The 23,964-nt window shown below is 43.9% G+C and overlaps 2 protein-coding genes across 3 annotated transcripts in view; both read left to right on the top strand.

The window, feature by feature from the left end:
* MATN2 (matrilin 2) overlaps positions 1-23,964 on the top strand; it is a 476,504-nt gene that overhangs the window by 372,629 nt on the left and 79,911 nt on the right. For both annotated transcript variants that reach the window (XM_085605205.1, XM_085605204.1), the window contains one exon: positions 21,663-21,785. In XM_085605205.1, the coding sequence (XP_085461331.1) occupies positions 21,663-21,785 (123 nt within the window). The remainder of the gene's footprint in view (positions 1-21,662; positions 21,786-23,964) is intronic.
* LOC146830997 (uncharacterized) lies at positions 4,968-8,333 on the top strand. Its single transcript, XM_085605206.1, has 2 exons — positions 4,968-5,214; positions 5,318-8,333. Exon 2 carries the CDS (start codon positions 6,557-6,559, stop codon positions 7,523-7,525), a length of 969 nt encoding a protein of 322 aa, XP_085461332.1. The 5' UTR covers positions 4,968-5,214; positions 5,318-6,556; the 3' UTR covers positions 7,526-8,333.

The raw sequence follows: 23,964 nt of genomic DNA, 5'->3' as shown, positions 1-23,964 counted from the left end.
AATAGCATAGTTGCACTGGAGAAACTTCTGTCCGTGAGATGATTCAGAAGATCGCGTGTATCTTTAAGGTAGGTGGGTGTCTTTTGAACCATAGGCTTGAGAAATTGGTCAGCAAACTGGGATAAGGGTTCCAGAACTGAGCCGATCCCAGACACTATGGGGCGGCCAGGTGGAGGTTTTCTTGCCTTGTGCACTTTTGGCAGCGAATAAAAGTATGGTATACGTGGAAAAGTGGTACGAAGAAAGGAAGCCTCGTTCTTAGAGATCCACCTATTTGTCTCCGCTTCCTCAACCATTAGATTGATGGTTCGCTGTAGTCTGGGTGTGGGATCTTCTGTTATTATTTTATAGAATTTATCGTCGGATAGAAGCTCTTGACATTGTGTATGATAACCTTCTTTGTTGAGGATAACAATGCCTCCGCCTTTATCGGCGGGTTTGATAATGATGTCTGGGTGCGCTTTAAGTTCTTCCAAAGCCTTCTTCTCTTTGTTTGTTGTGTTCATGAATGGTTTTGTAGCTGTCTCGCCAAGTTGATTGATTTCCTTCCTCACTGCTTGCTCGAAGGTTTGAATCTCCACTGGGACTTGATGTTGTGCCGGACAGAATGTTGACTTGGGTCTCAAAGAGGTGTCTCCTTGGGTAGTGTTATCTTCCTTACCCTGAAAGAAAGCTTTAAGTTTTAATGTTCTGCAAAAATGGGCCACTTCACTCTGTAGTTTAAAAATGTCCAGTGGTGGAGTGGGAACGAAGCCAAGGCCTTTGTTTAGTACCGATTCTTGCTCTTCTGTTAATGGGATGTCAGAGATGTTGAAGATTAGTGAGTCGTGCTCGTGCTGGGTTTGTCTTTGTTCAAGTTGGCCATACTCCTTGTTAGTATTTGCCTTTCTTGGTCTAACCAAGTCACGCCTCTCCTCCTCCCTCTCTGGTTGGACCGGCCTCTCCCTAAAAAAGGCGGTGGTTGTTGAGGGAAAGGGCCCATATAGGGACCTAATGGAGGTGGTATTGTTTGATACGGATTCATCCATCCTTGGTAGTTTTGAGCAAATGGATGGAAAAGAGGTGGTGGATGTTCCCCAAATGTTGGGTTGCGCCAGGTGTTCGGTCTTCGTCTTTGTTGACGTCGGTTGGAGCCTCTAAAATTGCGTTGTTGGGTGGTCTCTTCTCCACTGTAATCTGAGTTGTTAGAAGAGTTGGCACTGGAGTCATTGTCGGATTGGTAGTTAGGTGCTACAAAATCGTCTCTACTGTATGGATGCATTTTCTCTGTGGAAAAGCGTTTCAGATCTTTACTCAGTTTTTGAATTTTGTTTTGTGTCAGGTATTCCTTCGTCTCATTCATGTCCCGGTTGATCTCTTCTAGTTTTTTCTTGTACACTGTGATGTGTACCATATTTTTGAGTTTTGCCTCAGTCAGTTGAATCTTGATCGTGAGTGCCTCAGTTAGTCTTGTCGCGGTTTTGATTATGAGGACGAGGTAATCCCTGGTGCACTTCCATGAGATTGCCGACCAGTCTTTTCTAAAGGCCAAATCTTGTAAGAAAATTCTTGGGGCATTGTGAACCCAGAGGCCTCTGGGTGCAGCGTTTGCGCGTAGGTACTCTGTCATGATGACACCATGGATAGCAGTTTTTACCTGTTCTTTCTTGTCTTCTGATAAAGATTCCCAGTCGTTGTTCTGAGCTAGGGTTTGTGTTAAGTCTCCATCTTGTAAGAAAGATGAAGGGGCAGCTAGGATGGCGTTAATTTCGTCTACAGAGTAGCTTAAGCCTAAGTTCTCTGCCATCTTCGGTGCAAGGGAGGGATTCAGTAAGATCGCGGTAATAGATAACCGAGATCTGGTTATTCCTGATTAATACAGGAATATAGGAAGAAAATTCCCACAGCTGTGCGCTGCTACATATGGTACAATCAGGATAGGGAAAGAGAAGATGTGATCCGACCGTCTTCCGGCTAATCATAAATAATCAAAGGGGGAGGGATCACTAGTTACTGGCACCAGGGTTCAAGTGGTTGTCTCTGGTATAGGTAAAAAACCCTCAATCACGTTAAACGTATGTCGGGGCGGTATATCTTGATTCTCCGCCGGTTAAATACGTGATAGCATCATCATTGGGTTGATTCCATGCATCCTCCACCCGGAGGGAACCACTGGGTTTTTCAGCAGTGATCAGGGAAAAAATGATAAAATAAAAAAGTGAAGAGTGCTCAAGTGAGTGATAAAAAAGGAGTTGTTCCTCATGCTACCTATAAAAAACTTTATTCTGATAGGTGCTGGGGAGACGTTAAAAAGAGATAAAGTTGCAGGTAGGATGAGTAATGGAGAGGCCGGTCCAACCAGAGAGGGAGGAGGAGAGGCGTGACTTGGTTAGACCAAGAAAGGCAAATACTAACAAGGAGTATGGCCAACTTGAACAAAGACAAACCCAGCACGAGCACGACTCACTAATCTTCAACATCTCTGACATCCCATTAACAGAAGAGCAAGAATCGGTACTAAACAAAGGCCTTGGCTTCGTTCCCACTCCACCACTGGACATTTTTAAACTACAGAGTGAAGTGGCCCATTTTTGCAGAACATTAAAACTTAAAGCTTTCTTTCAGGGTAAGGAAGATAACACTACCCAAGGAGACACCTCTTTGAGACCCAAGTCAACATTCTGTCCGGCACAACATCAAGTCCCAGTGGAGATTCAAACCTTCGAGCAAGCAGTGAGGAAGGAAATCAATCAACTTGGCGAGACAGCTACAAAACCATTCATGAACACAACAAACAAAGAGAAGAAGGCTTTGGAAGAACTTAAAGCGCACCCAGACATCATTATCAAACCCGCCGATAAAGGCGGAGGCATTGTTATCCTCAACAAAGAAGGTTATCATACACAATGTCAAGAGCTTCTATCCGACGATAAATTCTATAAAATAATAACAGAAGATCCCACACCCAGACTACAGCGAACCATCAATCTAATGGTTGAGGAAGCGGAGACAAATAGGTGGATCTCTGAGAACGAGGCTTCCTTTCTTCGTACCACTTTTCCACGTATACCATACTTTTATTCGCTGCCAAAAGTGCACAAGGCAAGAAAACCTCCACCTGGCCGCCCCATAGTGTCTGGGATCGGCTCAGTTCTGGAACCCTTATCCCAGTTTGCTGACCAATTTCTCAAGCCTATGGTTCAAAAGACACCCACCTACCTTAAAGATACACGCGATCTTCTGAATCATCTCACGGACAGAAGTTTCTCCAGTGCAACTATGCTATTGGTAGGACTCGATATTGAGAGTCTTTATACGAGCCTACCTCAGCAAGCCACCTTAGACACTCTAGAAGATCTACTGTTTCAAGACGAATGGCCACACCATACGCCAAGACACTTCGTCCTAGAATGCTGCAGACTGGCCCTAACTGAGAACTTTTTTGAATACGAGGATACTCTATACCAACAATGCCACGGTACTTCCATGGGAAGTACCTTTGCTCCCAGTGTGGCAGGGCTCTACGTGAGCAATTTTGAGAGTACATACATCCTTAATGACACCAATCCCTTCCTTCCAAGAATCCTTTTCTGGAAAAGGTATATAGATGATGTCATCATGCTCTGGGAAGGTACCAAAACCGATCTACAAACATTTCACGACTGGATGAACATCCAAGACCCTTGTCTAAGGTTTACCTTGGAGGCACATAATGATCACTTGGACTTCCTAGACCTTACCATCTACATTGAAAATGACACCATTAAAACTAAGACTTTCTTTAAGACAACAGCTAAGAATAGCCTGCTCTCTTTCAACAGCTTCCATCCGCGCCCACTACGAGAGAATTTGCCTTATAGCCAATTCCTTCGCCTCAAAAGGAATTGTAGTGAACTAAGTGAGTATAAACAACAAGCTCAAGACCTTTCAAACAAACTCAAGAAAAGGAACTATCCAGAAAAGATTATCAAAAAATGTCAGAAACGAGCCCGGAACCAGCCTAGAGAAAGCCTCTTGGAACCGACACCACAAATAAAATCTACAGAAAAACTGACGTGTGTCACCACCTACAGTCCTGTTACAAACTCTGTAAAGAAAATTATCAACAAAAATTGGCGCATCATTACATCTGGAAACCTGACTTGGCCAAAACCCATGTTTGCCAATAGACGAACTCGAAACTACAAAGATATCCTGGTACACACTCGTCCACCTGACGTGAAACCAAATTCAAGTCAGAGCACCCTGTGGTCCCTTCCCCCAGTAACGGGCCACTTTCCATGTGGCAATTGCTCTGTATGTTCCCTGACTACAATCACTAAGAGTGTGATCCTATCACCTAAACTGACCTGGACGATGAGACAACATTCTAATTGTAACACGACACATGTAATCTACATGATTACATGCCCATGTCATCTCCGATACATTGGAATGACCTGCCGGAAGATTAAGCAAAGAATATGCGAACATCGCAGCAACATTAAATGCGGTAGAGGAACAACCAAATTGAGCTCGCACTACATTGAACATCCACACACAGTCAATGAGCTGAGCTGGATAGTTCTTGAAACACTGGTACTAAAAACATCAAATGCAGAAAAATTACTCTTCCAGAAAGAACAGCGTTGGGTTCATCGACTCAAGACTAACATCATAGGACTGAATGATGATATCCCATGGTTGAGCGTATAAACGGAGATTTCCACCAGCCACAACTGTCTCCCTCATGTGACCCTTTCGAGCTCCCCATTGGCACTTCAACCCTTTTGTATCACCGTATTACCATCAACTGTGCCTTCCTTATCTGTCAAGACACAGCGCAAAAAAGCAAGCAACAGACGAAATGAAACACATGCGCTACTCAGAGCTTACACTCTATTCATGGTAAACAAGGATCCCTAAAGTTCCCCAAACGATGGCCCTTTTATATTAGTAACTATTTAGGTCACATCCGCTCTTGGTAACTACATTTGGCATTGAAACAACGTTGCCGCTTTTTCTCTCAAGAAACTTCTTCCGAAACCACGCAGCAGACGGAATTAAACTGATACGCTGATTGGTACTCTGTTCACGGCAACCGTAGACAACAATTGAATAAAGTTTTCAAGGCTACAAACCGGCCCTCTCTAGTCCTTTCACTGTCTCTACGCTACCAACTATTTAAGACACACCCCTATACCTACGTACTCACACAGGAAACTAGAGTCAGCACAAGTCGTAGCGGACCATGCGGTATGGAGACCTCCACCTCTGCAGCCTTTGGAAGACACGTAACGTTAACCTGGGGTTTCCCCTTGTAATGTTTGTTTTTCTTTTCCTCTCTTTCATTGTCTAGTATTTACGCAGCCTTGTATCTTCGTACGGAGTTCGTACTTTGAAACATTCAGGTATTTAACAGTGAATATTGCACGCTAATTCCATATTAGAGGTATTATTGATACTTGTCTTCAAATAGCACACCTTACTTGATTATAAATTCTTTCGCATGTCTATAATTACAAACGTTAGACCTAAGGAACCTCTAACTCCCAATAGGTATGGCTAAACAATTTACCTGCGAATTGAACACACGTACATTACGAGCAGTCTTCACCACCTCCGCTGCATATATTTATTCTACATGTATGTCTGATGAATTGTTATATGTTTGAATTATCTCTCACCAGTCGTTGTCTCCTAGGGACTTTGCTGTTTACTCTCTTAAGTAAGAGCGATGGTTCGCAACCTCACTTGCAGATCAAAATGTATGCCAATAAGTATATAAAGATTTGCCATTTATATTTGCTTTTACATTTCCCCCCCCTTTCTTTTAAAAAACTTCATTTGGCACCTTTTCTACCCTCATTAAGGTTTTTTTCTCTGTATATAGGTATTAGTCCTGTTTGAAGTTCATTTGAATCAACCTTAGAACTTCCAATTGATGTACTTCCTCAATTCACATTACTCACCTGTGGTCCTGAAGAAAGCTCCCTGACCTTTGGGCTGTGTATGAGCTGAAACATGTCGACCAATCACCACGATTAAAGTTGCAGAGGGTCCATTACTCATCCTACCTGCAACTTTATCTCTTTTTAACGTCTCCCCAGCACCTATCAGAATAAAGTTTTTTATAGGTAGCATGAGGAACAACTCCTTTTTTATCACTCACTTGAGCACTCTTCACTTTTTTATTTTATCATTTTTTCCCTGATCACTGCTGAAAAACCCAGTGGTTCCCTCCGGGTGGAGGATGCATGGAATCAACCCAATGATGATGCTATCACGTATTTAACCGGCGGAGAATCAAGATATACCGCCCCGACATACGTTTAACGTGATTGAGGGTTTTTTACCTATACCAGAGACAACCACTTGAACCCTGGTGCCAGTAACTAGTGATCCCTCCCCCTTTGATTATTTATGATTAGCCGGAAGACGGTCGGATCACATCTTCTCTTTCCCTATCCTGATTGTACCATATGTAGCAGCGCACAGCTGTGGGAATTTTCTTCCTATATTCCTGTATTAATCAGGAATAACCAGATCTCGGTTATCTATTACCGCGATCTTACTGAATCCCTCCCTTGCACCGAAGATGGCAGAGAACTTAGGCTTAAGCTACTCTGTAGACGAAATTAACGCCATCCTAGCTGCCCCTTCATCTTTCTTACAAGATGGAGACTTAACACAAACCCTAGCTCAGAACAACGACTGGGAATCTTTATCAGAAGACAAGAAAGAACAGGTAAAAACTGCTATCCATGGTGTCATCATGACAGAGTACCTACGCGCAAACGCTGCACCCAGAGGCCTCTGGGTTCACAATGCCCCAAGAATTTTCTTACAAGATTTGGCCTTTAGAAAAGACTGGTCGGCAATCTCATGGAAGTGCACCAGGGATTACCTCGTCCTCATAATCAAAACCGCGACAAGACTAACTGAGGCACTCACGATCAAGATTCAACTGACTGAGGCAAAACTCAAAAATATGGTACACATCACAGTGTACAAGAAAAAACTAGAAGAGATCAACCGGGACATGAATGAGACGAAGGAATACCTGACACAAAACAAAATTCAAAAACTGAGTAAAGATCTGAAACGCTTTTCCACAGAGAAAATGCATCCATACAGTAGAGACGATTTTGTAGCACCTAACTACCAATCCGACAATGACTCCAGTGCCAACTCTTCTAACAACTCAGATTACAGTGGAGAAGAGACCACCCAACAACGCAATTTTAGAGGCTCCAACCGACGTCAACAAAGACGAAGACCGAACACCTGGCGCAACCCAACATTTGGGGAACATCCACCACCTCTTTTCCATCCATTTGCTCAAAACTACCAAGGATGGATGAATCCGTATCAAACAATACCACCTCCATTAGGTCCCTATATGGGCCCTTTCCCTCAACAACCACCGCCTTTTTTAGGGAGAGGCCGGTCCAACCAGAGAGGGAGGAGGAGAGGCGTGACTTGGTTAGACCAAGAAAGGCAAATACTAACAAGGAGTATGGCCAACTTGAACAAAGACAAACCCAGCACGAGCACGACTCACTAATCTTCAACATCTCTGACATCCCATTAACAGAAGAGCAAGAATCGGTACTAAACAAAGGCCTTGGCTTCGTTCCCACTCCACCACTGGACATTTTTAAACTACAGAGTGAAGTGGCCCATTTTTGCAGAACATTAAAACTTAAAGCTTTCTTTCAGGGTAAGGAAGATAACACTACCCAAGGAGACACCTCTTTGAGACCCAAGTCAACATTCTGTCCGGCACAACATCAAGTCCCAGTGGAGATTCAAACCTTCGAGCAAGCAGTGAGGAAGGAAATCAATCAACTTGGCGAGACAGCTACAAAACCATTCATGAACACAACAAACAAAGAGAAGAAGGCTTTGGAAGAACTTAAAGCGCACCCAGACATCATTATCAAACCCGCCGATAAAGGCGGAGGCATTGTTATCCTCAACAAAGAAGGTTATCATACACAATGTCAAGAGCTTCTATCCGACGATAAATTCTATAAAATAATAACAGAAGATCCCACACCCAGACTACAGCGAACCATCAATCTAATGGTTGAGGAAGCGGAGACAAATAGGTGGATCTCTAAGAACGAGGCTTCCTTTCTTCGTACCACTTTTCCACGTATACCATACTTTTATTCGCTGCCAAAAGTGCACAAGGCAAGAAAACCTCCACCTGGCCGCCCCATAGTGTCTGGGATCGGCTCAGTTCTGGAACCCTTATCCCAGTTTGCTGACCAATTTCTCAAGCCTATGGTTCAAAAGACACCCACCTACCTTAAAGATACACGCGATCTTCTGAATCATCTCACGGACAGAAGTTTCTCCAGTGCAACTATGCTATTGGTAGGACTCGATATTGAGAGTCTTTATACGAGCCTACCTCAGCAAGCCACCTTAGACACTCTAGAAGATCTACTGTTTCAAGACGAATGGCCACACCATACGCCAAGACACTTCGTCCTAGAATGCTGCAGACTGGCCCTAACTGAGAACTTTTTTGAATACGAGGATACTCTATACCAACAATGCCACGGTACTTCCATGGGAAGTACCTTTGCTCCCAGTGTGGCAGGGCTCTACGTGAGCAATTTTGAGAGTACATACATCCTTAATGACACCAATCCCTTCCTTCCAAGAATCCTTTTCTGGAAAAGGTATATAGATGATGTCATCATGCTCTGGGAAGGTACCAAAACCGATCTACAAACATTTCACGACTGGATGAACATCCAAGACCCTTGTCTAAGGTTTACCTTGGAGGCACATAATGATCACTTGGACTTCCTAGACCTTACCATCTACATTGAAAATGACACCATTAAAACTAAGACTTTCTTTAAGACAACAGCTAAGAATAGCCTGCTCTCTTTCAACAGCTTCCATCCGCGCCCACTACGAGAGAATTTGCCTTATAGCCAATTCCTTCGCCTCAAAAGGAATTGTAGTGAACTAAGTGAGTATAAACAACAAGCTCAAGACCTTTCAAACAAACTCAAGAAAAGGAACTATCCAGAAAAGATTATCAAAAAATGTCAGAAACGAGCCCGGAACCAGCCTAGAGAAAGCCTCTTGGAACCGACACCACAAATAAAATCTACAGAAAAACTGACGTGTGTCACCACCTACAGTCCTGTTACAAACTCTGTAAAGAAAATTATCAACAAAAATTGGCGCATCATTACATCTGGAAACCTGACTTGGCCAAAACCCATGTTTGCCAATAGACGAACTCGAAACTACAAAGATATCCTGGTACACACTCGTCCACCTGACGTGAAACCAAATTCAAGTCAGAGCACCCTGTGGTCCCTTCCCCCAGTAACGGGCCACTTTCCATGTGGCAATTGCTCTGTATGTTCCCTGACTACAATCACTAAGAGTGTGATCCTATCACCTAAACTGACCTGGACGATGAGACAACATTCTAATTGTAACACGACACATGTAATCTACATGATTACATGCCCATGTCATCTCCGATACATTGGAATGACCTGCCGGAAGATTAAGCAAAGAATATGCGAACATCGCAGCAACATTAAATGCGGTAGAGGAACAACCAAATTGAGCTCGCACTACATTGAACATCCACACACAGTCAATGAGCTGAGCTGGATAGTTCTTGAAACACTGGTACTAAAAACATCAAATGCAGAAAAATTACTCTTCCAGAAAGAACAGCGTTGGGTTCATCGACTCAAGACTAACATCATAGGACTGAATGATGATATCCCATGGTTGAGCGTATAAACGGAGATTTCCACCAGCCACAACTGTCTCCCTCATGTGACCCTTTCGAGCTCCCCATTGGCACTTCAACCCTTTTGTATCACCGTATTACCATCAACTGTGCCTTCCTTATCTGTCAAGACACAGCGCAAAAAAGCAAGCAACAGACGAAATGAAACACATGCGCTACTCAGAGCTTACACTCTATTCATGGTAAACAAGGATCCCTAAAGTTCCCCAAACGATGGCCCTTTTATATTAGTAACTATTTAGGTCACATCCGCTCTTGGTAACTACATTTGGCATTGAAACAACGTTGCCGCTTTTTCTCTCAAGAAACTTCTTCCGAAACCACGCAGCAGACGGAATTAAACTGATACGCTGATTGGTACTCTGTTCACGGCAACCGTAGACAACAATTGAATAAAGTTTTCAAGGCTACAAACCGGCCCTCTCTAGTCCTTTCACTGTCTCTACGCTACCAACTATTTAAGACACACCCCTATACCTACGTACTCACACAGGAAACTAGAGTCAGCACAAGTCGTAGCGGACCATGCGGTATGGAGACCTCCACCTCTGCAGCCTTTGGAAGACACGTAACGTTAACCTGGGGTTTCCCCTTGTAATGTTTGTTTTTCTTTTCCTCTCTTTCATTGTCTAGTATTTACGCAGCCTTGTATCTTCGTACGGAGTTCGTACTTTGAAACATTCAGGTATTTAACAGTGAATATTGCACGCTAATTCCATATTAGAGGTATTATTGATACTTGTCTTCAAATAGCACACCTTACTTGATTATAAATTCTTTCGCATGTCTATAATTACAAACGTTAGACCTAAGGAACCTCTAACTCCCAATAGGTATGGCTAAACAATTTACCTGCGAATTGAACACACGTACATTACGAGCAGTCTTCACCACCTCCGCTGCATATATTTATTCTACATGTATGTCTGATGAATTGTTATATGTTTGAATTATCTCTCACCAGTCGTTGTCTCCTAGGGACTTTGCTGTTTACTCTCTTAAGTAAGAGCGATGGTTCGCAACCTCACTTGCAGATCAAAATGTATGCCAATAAGTATATAAAGATTTGCCATTTATATTTGCTTTTACATTTCCCCCCCCTTTCTTTTAAAAAACTTCATTTGGCACCTTTTCTACCCTCATTAAGGTTTTTTTCTCTGTATATAGGTATTAGTCCTGTTTGAAGTTCATTTGAATCAACCTTAGAACTTCCAATTGATGTACTTCCTCAATTCACATTACTCACCTGTGGTCCTGAAGAAAGCTCCCTGACCTTTGGGCTGTGTATGAGCTGAAACATGTCGACCAATCACCACGATTAAAGTTGCAGAGGGTCCATTACTCATCCTACCTGCAACTTTATCTCTTTTTAACGTCTCCCCAGCACCTATCAGAATAAAGTTTTTTATAGGTAGCATGAGGAACAACTCCTTTTTTATCACTCACTTGAGCACTCTTCACTTTTTTATTTTATCATTTTTTCCCTGATCACTGCTGAAAAACCCAGTGGTTCCCTCCGGGTGGAGGATGCATGGAATCAACCCAATGATGATGCTATCACGTATTTAACCGGCGGAGAATCAAGATATACCGCCCCGACATACGTTTAACGTGATTGAGGGTTTTTTACCTATACCAGAGACAACCACTTGAACCCTGGTGCCAGTAACTAGTGATCCCTCCCCCTTTGATTATTTATGATTAGCCGGAAGACGGTCGGATCACATCTTCTCTTTCCCTATCCTGATTGTACCCTACATTTGTTAGTGAACATGTTAAGTTGTGTCGGTGTGCATAAGCTGTATCTAGGTATGAAATATTTCCCTATTCTATCTTCTTGTTTATAGTAAACATACTTATTCAAATGCTTATAAGCTGGAACTTCTGAAAGCACTACAACATAGTAAGAAAAATAATACTCATAGTGATCCTTTGTCATAAAACATACTAAGCAATAAACTACAAGTAAATACCATACATCAAAGGAAGATGGTGATATTGAATACCTTCCTCCACAGACGCAGGCCACTGCATACACACATAACAATCTCTCACATCCATCGTACTCACATACTCATATAGCAGCTTTGCATATGCATTAAACGTATAATCTCCTCTAGACAAATCTACATGCAACATTCGACTAGTCTGATTTAGCATAGCCTTTTCAGCTCCTACGATGCCCTCTTTTGTGCTAGAAGTAGTAGGTGTGGATGTCCCTTGTCCCCCACTTCCCCAACTTCTGCATCGTGTGAAAGAATTATAGATACAACAATAACTACTACTATTGTTACTATCACCCATTTAGACCTACGGGTCGAACTCCCAGACTCCATCTTTCCTGGTCGGGGCAGCTCAACAAGAGGATACACAAAAGTATCTTTTTCCTCCTCAGGTTGCTGCTCAAACAGTTCAAACAAAGTTCATTGAAATCTTGGGAATTCGTTCAAAGTTTAGTTCCTCTCGATTTATTTACACAGCCCAAAAAGACTTCCCTAGTCCACGTTCTTCTCCTACAGGAAAGACCCTAAATGTATTCTTCTTCCACTCGGACCTGGTTATCTTCTTTGAGACATTTATTTACAGTTCACAGTTCATTCACAGTCTCTTACAAGCTCAGATCCAATTTATATTAGCACTCACTGCAGTATTTCATGATGAACAGCTGCGATCTCTTGAGCTGGTGGATGATAAGCAAAAGTCAGAAAAGACAATTTCCGAACGATCAGAATCCGGACCTTGCTCAGGACTGGTGGTCTTGAAACGGTTATTGTCAGCACTCCCTCTATTTCCCATCCAGGAACTATCAATTCTACCTCAATCTTCAGCTTGGGCGTTCTGCTGATGACTCGCGAAGACCTCAGTCTTCCGGTTCCCGGGTACTCCTGGCATCTGTTACCAGATAGGTCCACTTCGAGGCAGCGTATTTTTGACAGGGTACTCTTACTCGCCTCGATCTCCTTGGACCATCTGCTTAACTCAATTCGGATTCTGAAGTCTCTGACACAGGAGCAAGATCTCTCTCAGGAGCTAGTCTCAGATTCTGTCTTCCTTGTCTCCCAGGCCACGATTCTTCTATGGCATCAGCTTTCCTCCTCTGCCCCCAACCAACTTGCACACCAGTTGCTTCAGCTGAGTCTGACTCTATACCATCCGCAACGTTACCTTCTTCCTCAGAGTCAAAACCTGGGTCTTGTATAGCGTAACCCTCCTCAGCTTGTTCTGGTGGACCAGCTTCGTCAGCAACCCCCACAGCTTGGCTTGCCCTCTCAAGTGGCCTTTCTGCCACAGCTGGATTTTCTTCGACAAGAGGGGCTGTTTCTTCCAGGGGTTCTGGAACTCTGCGAGTGTGGGAGGCATGTATCCAGTTCAGTAAGCCTCCGTACTTCACCCCCATATTCTTCACCAAAAAACACCTGGTAAGGACCTTGCCAAAGGGCATCAAGGCAGCTTTTCCTCACGCGCTTACGGACAAGCACCCAATCACCCGGACACAGGTCATGGCAGAGGTCTCTCGAGGTCGGGGCAGTTGCAGCTTCCACCTGGTGAGACACAGAACGGACCACATCAGCCAGTCCCCTGCAATAGTCAAGGATCGGATCATCTGTGATGTTTATCAAGGCTGTCGATGGCACTGCTGGTAACCTCAAGCCCTCCCCACCAGGATTTCGTGGGGTGAAAGACCTGTCCTCCTATCAGGTGTACTGCGAATAGTCATCAACACCAGGGGCAATGCATCTGGCCATTTCAAAGACGTAAACAAACACACTTTTGTCATCCTCATTTTCAAAGTCCCATTAATCTGTTCCACGATCCCAGAAGCCTCTGGTCGATAGCTACAATGCAGCCTCTGGTCAACGTTCAAAGCAGCACAAAGTAACTTCATGATTTCATTGTGGAAATGTGTTCCTCTATCTGACTTAAATGAGTTTGGAAAACTGAACCTCGGGATTAACTTCCTAAGCAACACGCAACAACGTTACTACCATATGGCTATCACACCTTCTCATCGGATAAGCTTCCACCCATCGTGAGAAAACACACACCACAACCAGAACATACCTCAAGCCATTGCACCTAGGCATTTCAATAAAATCGAGCTGTATTCTGTTGAAAGGCCCTCCAGACCTCCCAATATGACTCAAGGCAACCACAGTCTTCTTTCTAGCATTCATCTGCTGACACATGACACACCTATGACACACTGCTTCAGCAAACACTCGGAACAGTGGATTATACCACGTCTGTCTGAACACTCGCACCATAGCATCCCTTCCAAGATGCACTGCTCCATGGATCTGCCTTGCCATAGAACTTAATAAATCATCTGGCAACACTGCTCAACCATCACTTGAAATCCAAATCCCTTCATCTCCTATGTCACATCCTGCTCTGATCCACACAGCTTTTTCCTCTTCTGTAGCCTCTCCCTGAAGACGCTTAAGCTCATCCCAGGTGTCTGCCATGGCTAACATCATGCTGAGCTTGGTTCTTTCTTGGCTCTCTCCTGTATAATCTCCAGTGAAAATTCACACTTGTTCAGCACAAAAACGTGCAACTTCGTCTGCATACTTATTCCCAAGAGAAAGAAAGTAATTTCCCCTCCCATGGGCTGTAAATTTTACCACAGCAATTTCTTGTGGACGTTGTAAGGCTTTCAACAATTGTCTTACATATTCCCCATTCCTAATAGGAGATCCTGATGGTGTCAGAAACCCTCTCTGTGACCACAGCTGTCCGAAATTATGAACCACACCGAACCCATACTGACTATCGGTGTAAATAGTGATTTTGATCTGATCAGCAGCCAAATAAGCATGAATCAGAGCAATGATTTCTGCTACCTGTGCTCCCTGTAAACAAACAGCTTCCACAACTCCAGCAATGGTACACACAGTAAATGCTGCCCTCAAATGACCTGCATTGTCTCTTAAGCATGAACCGTCTATGAAAAAGATTTCATCGGACTCAGGTAGAGGTTCATCTACAATGTCAAGCCTCGGTTTGGTGCAAAGTTCAGTCACATCGAGACAGTCATGGTCCTCACATTCTTCATCAGCAGTATTTGACACAGGCATTAAGGTAGCAGGATTCAAAATAGTACATCATTTCAAAGTCACATTTTCTGAGGCAAGTATAACCTGCTCACAACGTGTGAGTCTGTTATTTGCCATATGTTGTGTCTTGGTTCTCGTCATCAGGAGCTCAACCGAATGTGGTACATAAACTGTAAGTGGATGACCCATAACAATACTTTCACATCTTTCAATGCTGACACCTGTTGCAGCAATGGATTTGAGACATCCGGGCAACGCTGAAGCTACTGGATCTAAAGTAGCTGAGAAGTAGGCAACTGGTCTATGGACTCCTCCATGACTCTGAGTTAGGACTGACAAATCACAACCTTCTCACTCATAGCAGAACAGTGAAAAAGTCTTGTTGTAATCTGGGATCCCCAAAGCTGGAGCCCGACATTGATCCTCTCTCAAATCCAAGAAGTCTACTAGGCAATCATGATCCCACGGTACTGGATCACTTACATCCTTGTGCGTCAGCCTTGGTAAAGGCTTCGCCTTTAAAGAAAAGTTCGGGAGATACTGACAACAGTACCCAACCAATCCCAAGAACATACGAACTTCCTTCTGTGTGGTGGGCACCATCATTTTCATAATTGTCTCAATTAGATCTGGTGACACCTTCCTTTTGCCTTTTTTTATTCGGTGACCCAAGTACTGAACCTCAGGCAAACAGTACTGTAACTTGTTTGGGGACACCTTGTGTCCATTTTCTGCTAGGTGGTTCAATAAGGCAACAGTATCAATCCTGCAAGCATCCTCAGTCTCGGACGCAATCAGAAGATCGGCAATGTACTGTACGAGAACTGAATTCTGTGGCAGTACAAGACTCTCGAGGTTCTTTTTCAAGAGCTGATTAAAATGGGCTCTCTGTATACCTTTGTGGGATACGACACCATGTTAACACACGATCTTCCAGCCAGAATGCAAACAAAAACTGGCTTTCCTCATGCAGAGGTTTTGAAAAAAGAATGCCTGACACAGGTCAATCACAGTGAACCATTCAGCTTCACATGGGATCTGAAAGATCCCCCGATGGATTCGGGACCACCGGACAACATGGGACTACAATCATATTGACCTTGCGCAGGTCTTGCACGATCTTATACTTCCCACTTAGTTTCTGCAATCCCATAATTGGTGAGTTACATGGACTCCCCATTATCTCTTTCAGAATTCCCTGTTCGATCATAGACTCAATCACAGGTTTGATTCCTGCAATCGTCTCTAGTGATAGATTATACTGAGGTGTTCTTGGGAACTCAGCATTAGGTTTGATTTGCATCTTAACTGGCTCAACTCCCTATCTCTCTCCCTGTGAAATCCCATACGTCCAAAGAGACAGAGTCCCTCAGGTCGAGTGGGAGTTCCTCAACTGTCAACATAGGAAATTCCTCAATGCACAAATTCTGGTTTACCACCTTAAAGGTAGCATCATCATCACTAGTCTGCAGCTCTACTTCTATGGGCGTGCAATAGATGGTGCAGTTCAATTTACACAAGAGATCACGATCCAACAGACAAACCGTACTTGAGTCACATACCACAAATTGATGTTGATCATGGAAAGTCCCTATTCTTACAGGTATGCGTTCGGTCAAGGGATTAGTCATTTTCTTGTTCGCCACTCCTAAAACTTGAATCGATTGTCCCAAGAGGGGTAAATTGGGAACCACTGCAGATCTCACAGTGGAGCGGGAAGCACCCATGTCAACCAGGAAGGTAGTTGGGTGACCATCAATATCCACCTCTACATGCGGTCCTCTCTGGTCTACCTCCAAGACCGCTGCAAGGGTACAGTCCTCCTCCCTCCTCAGACACCGTCATTGCAATGGGTCTGAACCAAATTCATCAAAAGTCTCAATAAAACGCATCTGCTGGTAAGTTCGGGTTCCCTGTGGAATTCTCAGTGACTGGGGAACTTGTACCTGAGGACCTATTGTCCCCCCTTGCACAGATCTGGGTCTCGTCACTGTATTGACGACCTCAGACATCTGCACCACTTCCTCCTGCTGGATCTGATTAGCTGGATTTGATCTACACTTGCAATACCCGATCTTATGACTGTTATGACATGCAGTGGTCTTCTTTAAGGTAACAATATCTACTTCTGTCTTAGGATCTATGGGTTTCCCTTTTCCCTAACCCGGTGCATTCTGGGTCCCTCCTTGATTATTTCCATGCCTTCTTCCTAGCGTTCCTCCATTCGTCTGTGCCTGATCTTCCTTTTCTGCATTCTGCATTTGGACCAGCATCAGCTTATCCATAAGCTTTCTGTGCTTCGAGTCCACTTCATCACTACAGTATCTGGCATACCGTAAAATGTCATCCACGGATTTATTCTGCCAGCAGATCAAGTGTTGCTGGATCATGAAACTAACTTCTGGTCTCAATCCCAACACAAATTTAAAGACGAACTGTCCCATATCCTTCGGGTCAAGGGTATCCAACCCACTGTACTGCTTGAAGGCTTGTAAGAGCCTCTCATAATATGCATGTACACTCTCCTTTGGCTCCTGAGTAGTTCTGTCTTTCTTAACCCAATAAATATCTTGTGGTGAAATCTTAGATTGCAACCATGTGATTACTTGTTCATACTTTTTCATAACCGCAGGTGAAGGACCATGTGTAACCGAATCTCGCTCAGGTTCTGAAGACGGCCAATCAACAGCAATTTTACAAGCTGACCACAAATCACTTGGTACCACAATATCAAACAACATATTCAAATCAATCCACAGTACTTTTCAAATTTTGACAAACCAATCAACTTGCTTGTACCACTCAACAGGTTTTTTCCCCAGCCGAGGAAAATCATTTGTAAACGCTGGTAAGTCACCTCTACTCCAAAGCACATGCACATACTCTCCACTGGGTACCTCTTGCAACGGAAAGGCCTCTACTCTCATTGTTCCTCCACCTGGAGGTGGTGATTCCCCTATATTCTTCCTGGCACTCTTCTTCTTTGACCACCTTTCCTCCCACTTATCAAGCATGCTCCACGCACGTAATCCAATGATCAATTCTCGAATGTGCATTTTCAAACCTATGACTCTTTTCTCTTCTAGTTCTTGAGCACTGTAATTTAACCTATTATTTCCCTGTAACATTTTTGTTTTAGACAAATCCACATCATACCTCTGTGCCAACTCTGTCATTTTCTGATGTGCTTTCCTTGCCTTGCGAGTTACATCCTTTGCCACAAACAACAATTCATCCGGCTCATAGAGTTTGATCCTTTCTACTTGCAAAATTCCACTAATTATCCCCTCCACTTCTGCCTTTAAACTCACCACATCCATCACCTTAGCCCTCAGATCAGCTTTAATTGTGCCTCGACTCGACACACTACTTGACTCTCCACTCTCACTACCCTGATTTTCCCGCTGATTTCTTTCCATTAAGTTCCATGAGACAGATTGACTCCCTGAAATTCCCTGACTGTTCCTTCCCATCATCCTGCCCCTAGGGCCTCTCACTGGGGGTTCCCACATCCTCATGTCAGACCGCGAATCAGCCAAGGACCCTGTCCTTGGTGCTCTCTGTTCTACCTGTCCCCTAGAGGAATCTGCTGTGGCTGGCAACGGCATACTCCATTCTATGGGCCTCGAAGTGTGACCACTTCCATTCGCTGTCCCGTTCCCTCCGGAACCAGTACCCTCTCCCATCACTGACCGTACTAAACTTCCATTGCCAGTCTGATCTGGATCGTATACTGCCACTATGGGACCAATAGTGACCGGTACTGTAAGAGATTCTGGCAGTCTGGTAACTGTGTTGACCACATTTGCCTCCATTCCCCTCGGTGGTTGTGTCCCCATTCTCTCTGTCCCTGCTGAAATTCTTCCTCTTACTCCCACAGTGGGATTCATCTGCAGCTCCCCTTTTTCTCCTGTAGAAGCTCCCGTTCCTCCTTCCGAATCTGGATTATATGGAGGTGGACGTTCTGCCAACAACCTCTCCAAAAGACTGTCATCTGTGGCGCTATCATCTTCCTCTTCTCTTTTCTTTTGGGCATCTCCTACTTTTACTAGTAAGGGAAATAGTCTATCTCCCTCAATAGTGTCTACCCTCCATCTTTTCACCACTGCATCCCACCGTGCATACCACCCTTTCCTGACTTCGATCTCTCTTCCTTGCATGCTCTGCTCTTTTCCATGCATCCAATGCTTCAAACTGAGTTGGTCTAGGCAAAGGGCGCAATGCAGCCATTACTGACTTCAAATGATACAAGACATCCAATCTGAATGAGCCATAGCGTGGGAAAGCCAAATCTCCCTCCTTTTCAGTCATCTTTTGTCAATTCTGAAGCCAAAGTATAGTATGGAGCCCTACATTCGTAGCCATATAATGAGCTGGGGTTTCCTCAGGTGGTGCTTCTTCCCCCACTCGGGTTACTACTCCTCTATCTCCCCTACAAAGATCTCGTAACTCCTTAAAACATTTCATGATGTAATCAACTGTTTTACCCACAGTGTTTTCGTTTTACTTCCTGATGTCAATCCACCAATACCAGCGCGGCTTTACACTAACCGACCTATCACAGCGCGGCACACTTCGACGTTACTCTTCCTCCTCACGCAGCAGTTCCCCTCCTTCACAATTCATCTTCGGATACTCTCGCACGTCTCACTCATACAACAAGTAACTGTCTGTCCACGAAACGATCGGACAATCACTTGATCGACTATCTGTCCACCATACGACCGGACAGTCACTCGTAATTGTCCACCTCAATCTGACGATTGTCTGTTCGCAAAACGACCGGACACCTGCCCTCAACCATCTGCCCACGAATGACCGGACGGTCACATAAACAGTTGATAGGATCCAATCACTCAATTTTACACACATAGTAACCCACGACCAGCAATGGTCACTCAGACACTCACTCTCTCGTTCCCTTTCTCAGGTGGGTTTGTCGATGATGTCTCACGACTCCCACAATCCATGGTCGACAATTAAGGCTCTGGGTGTCACCACAATGTATTTATCCCAGGATCTTAGACCACTCATCGAGCCTGACATCAAAAATCACATGGACCGCGCGCGCTCACAGTCCGAAACCACAATGACTCACCTCTCCTTCCAACTCCACAAGACATCACACAATCAAATCGTCACCGCAACATCCCTATTCATACTCACTCCTCCACGAACTGCTGCTTCTGCCGCACCGTCACTATCCGTCGGTCTCCGCCAAACACCATCGGTCTCCGCCCTCGATCTTCTGGACAACCATCTCTTGGGCTCTATGGGGTTTTCCTAACCTTTCCCTAACTTCTCCCCTTACTACAGAGGTAACCATCCTCTGCTACCAACTGATAAGCCTGGGTTCCACTACAGTAATTTTAATATGGAACCTCAGGTCGATGTCACTTTTTACCTGCTGAGAAGTGTAAAGGGGAGAAATGACACATCACAATTTACTTTCCAATCTAATCAGGACTCAAAGACCACAGACTCCAACTCCAGTTTAGGGGTTTATTACAAAGCCAAAAACAACTGAATATACAAACACCTCAAAACAAGGTTGTAGAAATACATAGGAACTAATACAAGACCAAACCTACGGATTAACCTACTCTGGTGAATCATGAAGAGGATAAACAATTCTAAAAATAAAACACAAGCAAGGACTGCTCCAACATTTAAGTCAGACTTCATCTGTCTCTAAAAGAGGAAAACACATTAAACTGTCCCTACACTATCTCTAAGGTGACATCCCTACATAGCATTTCTCAGGTAAACTCAGTAAAAAGTGTCAGCTTGTGAAGTCTTCCTAAGAAGCACCTTCACAATGGACTCCAAATGACTAAGGCTAAAAACTCACTCTAAGATGCTTTTCTCCAATCATTCCGCTAACCCCTAACTCATCCTGTCTCCCTCTACCTCTCTGAACCTCTCTCTCTCTCTTCTCACTCTTTCTGCCTCTCCTCCCTCGGGGCGCTTTCCCTAATACAAAATGCAAAAATGTAGAACACGCCCACAGATCACCTCGCTAACGGACACCTCTCCTAGGTAGTTTTCCACTGTCTTCTCCGTGTGGATTCCGTTGACCTTGGTTCCCAGGCCTCCTCAGTGAAAAAGAACACTGGCTCCCAATTATCGCTCCATTCCTTACATTGTTGCACATCTCCTCCATGTCTAACTCCTAAAACAAAAGGCATAAGTTCTAACCAACAAAGACAGCTTCTTCCACCTGCATCTGAAACATGAGAACAGAACATCCTTGCATACATATGAAATTCCCTAACTACTTCTGAATGCGAGAGCACACCAGAGGAATACATTTTCGGGCCTACACAGTTTGGCCAATGTAAGAATAAACGAATAGGCCTTTTATATCCCAATGTGAAAATTTCATTTAGGCCTTTACACATCAAATTATATACTCGGGTTAATAATGCTTTGCACTACAGCATCTGCAATTAATACACGTTAAGCACTCCACATTATTTCTTCGTGCAATCTTTATCTTGGTGCACATTTAAACTAAAATGCATTTCGTTACACAGAAAGTTTTCGTCAAGCAATTGCAGCATACTGGTCATTTCATTCCCCTTTGCATGGCACAAATACATTTCTATCCTTTAACATCACATCATTATTACACCACGTACTAATGATCACACATTAGTACAACACAAGAATTTATGCGGGTGCAGACTATCCATGATTATGATGCACCCCTACAATTTGAGAGCACCATCACGCTCTATCAGCCCCCACAGGGGGCCAACCCCTAGTTTTGAAGACCTCTGCCTTCATGGGAAAACAGATCTTATAATCATCATGTCTCACTAACAAATGTTTTATTGTTGTAGGGATTGACGTATGCAAGTCCATTGACCATGGCTGTGAACATATTTGTGTTAATAATGAGAATTCATACATCTGCTCATGTGATGAAGGATACACACTGGGAGAGGATGGGAAAGAGTGCCGCAGTAAGTAACGTACCTACTCTTTGCTATGGTCCCACGAACCTTCTCTAGCCGTAATGCTTACATTTCCACCGTAAGAACTGAGCAACTCTGACTTTGCAACACATTATGTCAGTGCAGGTTTGGAATAAAGTTGGGTCGAATGAAGCCAAGTTAAGTAATTAAAGAGATTTATTTTCACATTGTTATATTTATTTGCAATGGATCAGTGTTAAGTTCCTTTGACCCTGAAATATACCGGGACAAATGCATATGATTATGTTATTACTATTAGTGTGTGTTTCACTTGGATTGAGGACAGACTGATACACAAAATGAGCTCAGCAGCAAGGAGTAGACCACATCCAGCAAGTCAAGAAGCAACCATCTGCTGCCAGGTGTGGCCAGTGCAGCAGCGGTAAACTACTCTGGTTTTAGATCTGATCCATAGGAAAAAGTGGATGCATTCACATTACATCATATAAAAAGTGCTGTTGCGGTAATGGACTTAAAAAATTAGGAATTCAGAATAGTGCGCTCGCTGTCAAATTAAATGTTGACCATTTTGTATCTTGCGTTAGAATCGTGAACCTTGAAATGGAGGAATCAGTTCAGCTCAACCCAACTCGGGAGTGGTAGATGTCTATCACACTCAATCACACATGAAAGGTTGAGCTACTAGTGATAGCTTCCTCCCTGCATGTTTGCTACGCCCATCGACTGGACTGATTTCTCTGCCTTTTACAGCACCTTATACTCTATTCCGTATCCAACTCTGTCATTGTTCTTGCATTGGGATAACCTGCACTGCGATGCCTTTTTGGATCCTGGTAGTGGACGTACTGGACTTTCTAACATTTTTCCTGAGAATTCACTTGTTGGGTCATTTTTCATGACCCCTTGCTATTGAGCAACACCTTCTCTACAATATTTGTCCTACACATGTATTACAAGATTGCAGTCATTTATTTACTCTCCCTCTTCTCCTACATTATGTGGTTTAAGCTCCTGCTTAGAGGATAATGCGGAACAACCACCATCTTGGAAACTTCCCTCTGCACCATTTTCAAACTGTTATCTTTAAATGGTGAGACTGCATCCCTTCAAATCTCCACTCAGTTACCACTTCTTTTCCTACATCATCTTCACCACAATATCACCTCCGCATTTTCATCTCAAACATGCAGTGCTTCTAGGCAGATCACTGTATGATGGAGCTGCTTCTGAGGGTGCCGCCTGCTATACTATTTTTCATGCTCCCATCACTGCAATCAGTCCATGATCCATGTGCTCCAATCTCATAGGGTCACTGTGCACCCTAGTGCTTGTTGGGGGCAGATCACAGGATATTAGATTTACACATCCAAACATACATCTTCTCTGGCTCAGCTTTCATGCAACAGGCTTTGCCGTGGAAAACTCCAAGAGGCAGCCCCAACTCCGAGTGCTTGCAGCCCCTTGAGTAATATGCACCCCGATGCTCATAGGATCAAGTCATGGGATGGTGGACGAGCTGTCTGATTTCTTCTTTCCCCTTTTCCAGTAACATTAAAGAGGAAGGTGGCACTGCGCTTCTATTGCATTTCAGCTGCCAACTGTCCTCCTGCCCCTGCACCGCCCGCTGCAGTAGGGTTCTCATTGTTACAGGTCCTGCAGCAGTAAACTCCAAGTCCCTGCATGGAGTCTTGGCTACAGGTCTGTTTGCTGTACATGGACCTTGCTGGGCCAGTATTTTTTTTTTGTTGATCTGAATTGGTTGCTTCATTAAGGACCATCTGGACTGGATGCTTACTGCTGCCGCATGGATTGATATGTAGGTTACATCTTTGATTCTTGATACAGCCTTCTCAGCTGCCCAACATGTGAGGTAGTATATTGAGGACCGACATGTGGCACAATCACAACGGCTGTTCTCTAGTGTAAAGATTCACTGTAGGTGTGTCTACAAATCTAGCAGCCTCTGCGAGAGGTGTGGCTGCAGTCCATGAGAAGTATATGACACCTACTGTTATGCTAGTACAGCAATAAACGTATGCAGCTCTGCCATATTGTATTCCCAGGTTAACACAATAAGGCAGCTGTGTTAGATCCCAGTCTGGGGTGAAGCTGGATTTCCACATGTTAACCAGACGTAAGGCACACGTGGTAGCTCTTTCTCTGTCGTTTTAGCCTTTTTTTGTAGAGTCAAGGTGCCGTTGCCAAG

This window comes from Triturus cristatus, chromosome 5_1 (assembly GCF_964204655.1).
Source record: "Triturus cristatus chromosome 5_1, aTriCri1.1, whole genome shotgun sequence".
Taxonomy (NCBI): domain Eukaryota; kingdom Metazoa; phylum Chordata; class Amphibia; order Caudata; family Salamandridae; genus Triturus; species Triturus cristatus.
This window is presented reverse-complemented; position numbering and strand designations above follow the sequence as displayed.

Excerpts from the sequence above, each read along its gene's own strand:
- LOC146830997 (XM_085605206.1), top strand. The coding sequence starts at position 6,557 with ATGGCAGAGAACTTAGGCTTAAGCTACTCTGTAGACGAAATTAACGCC.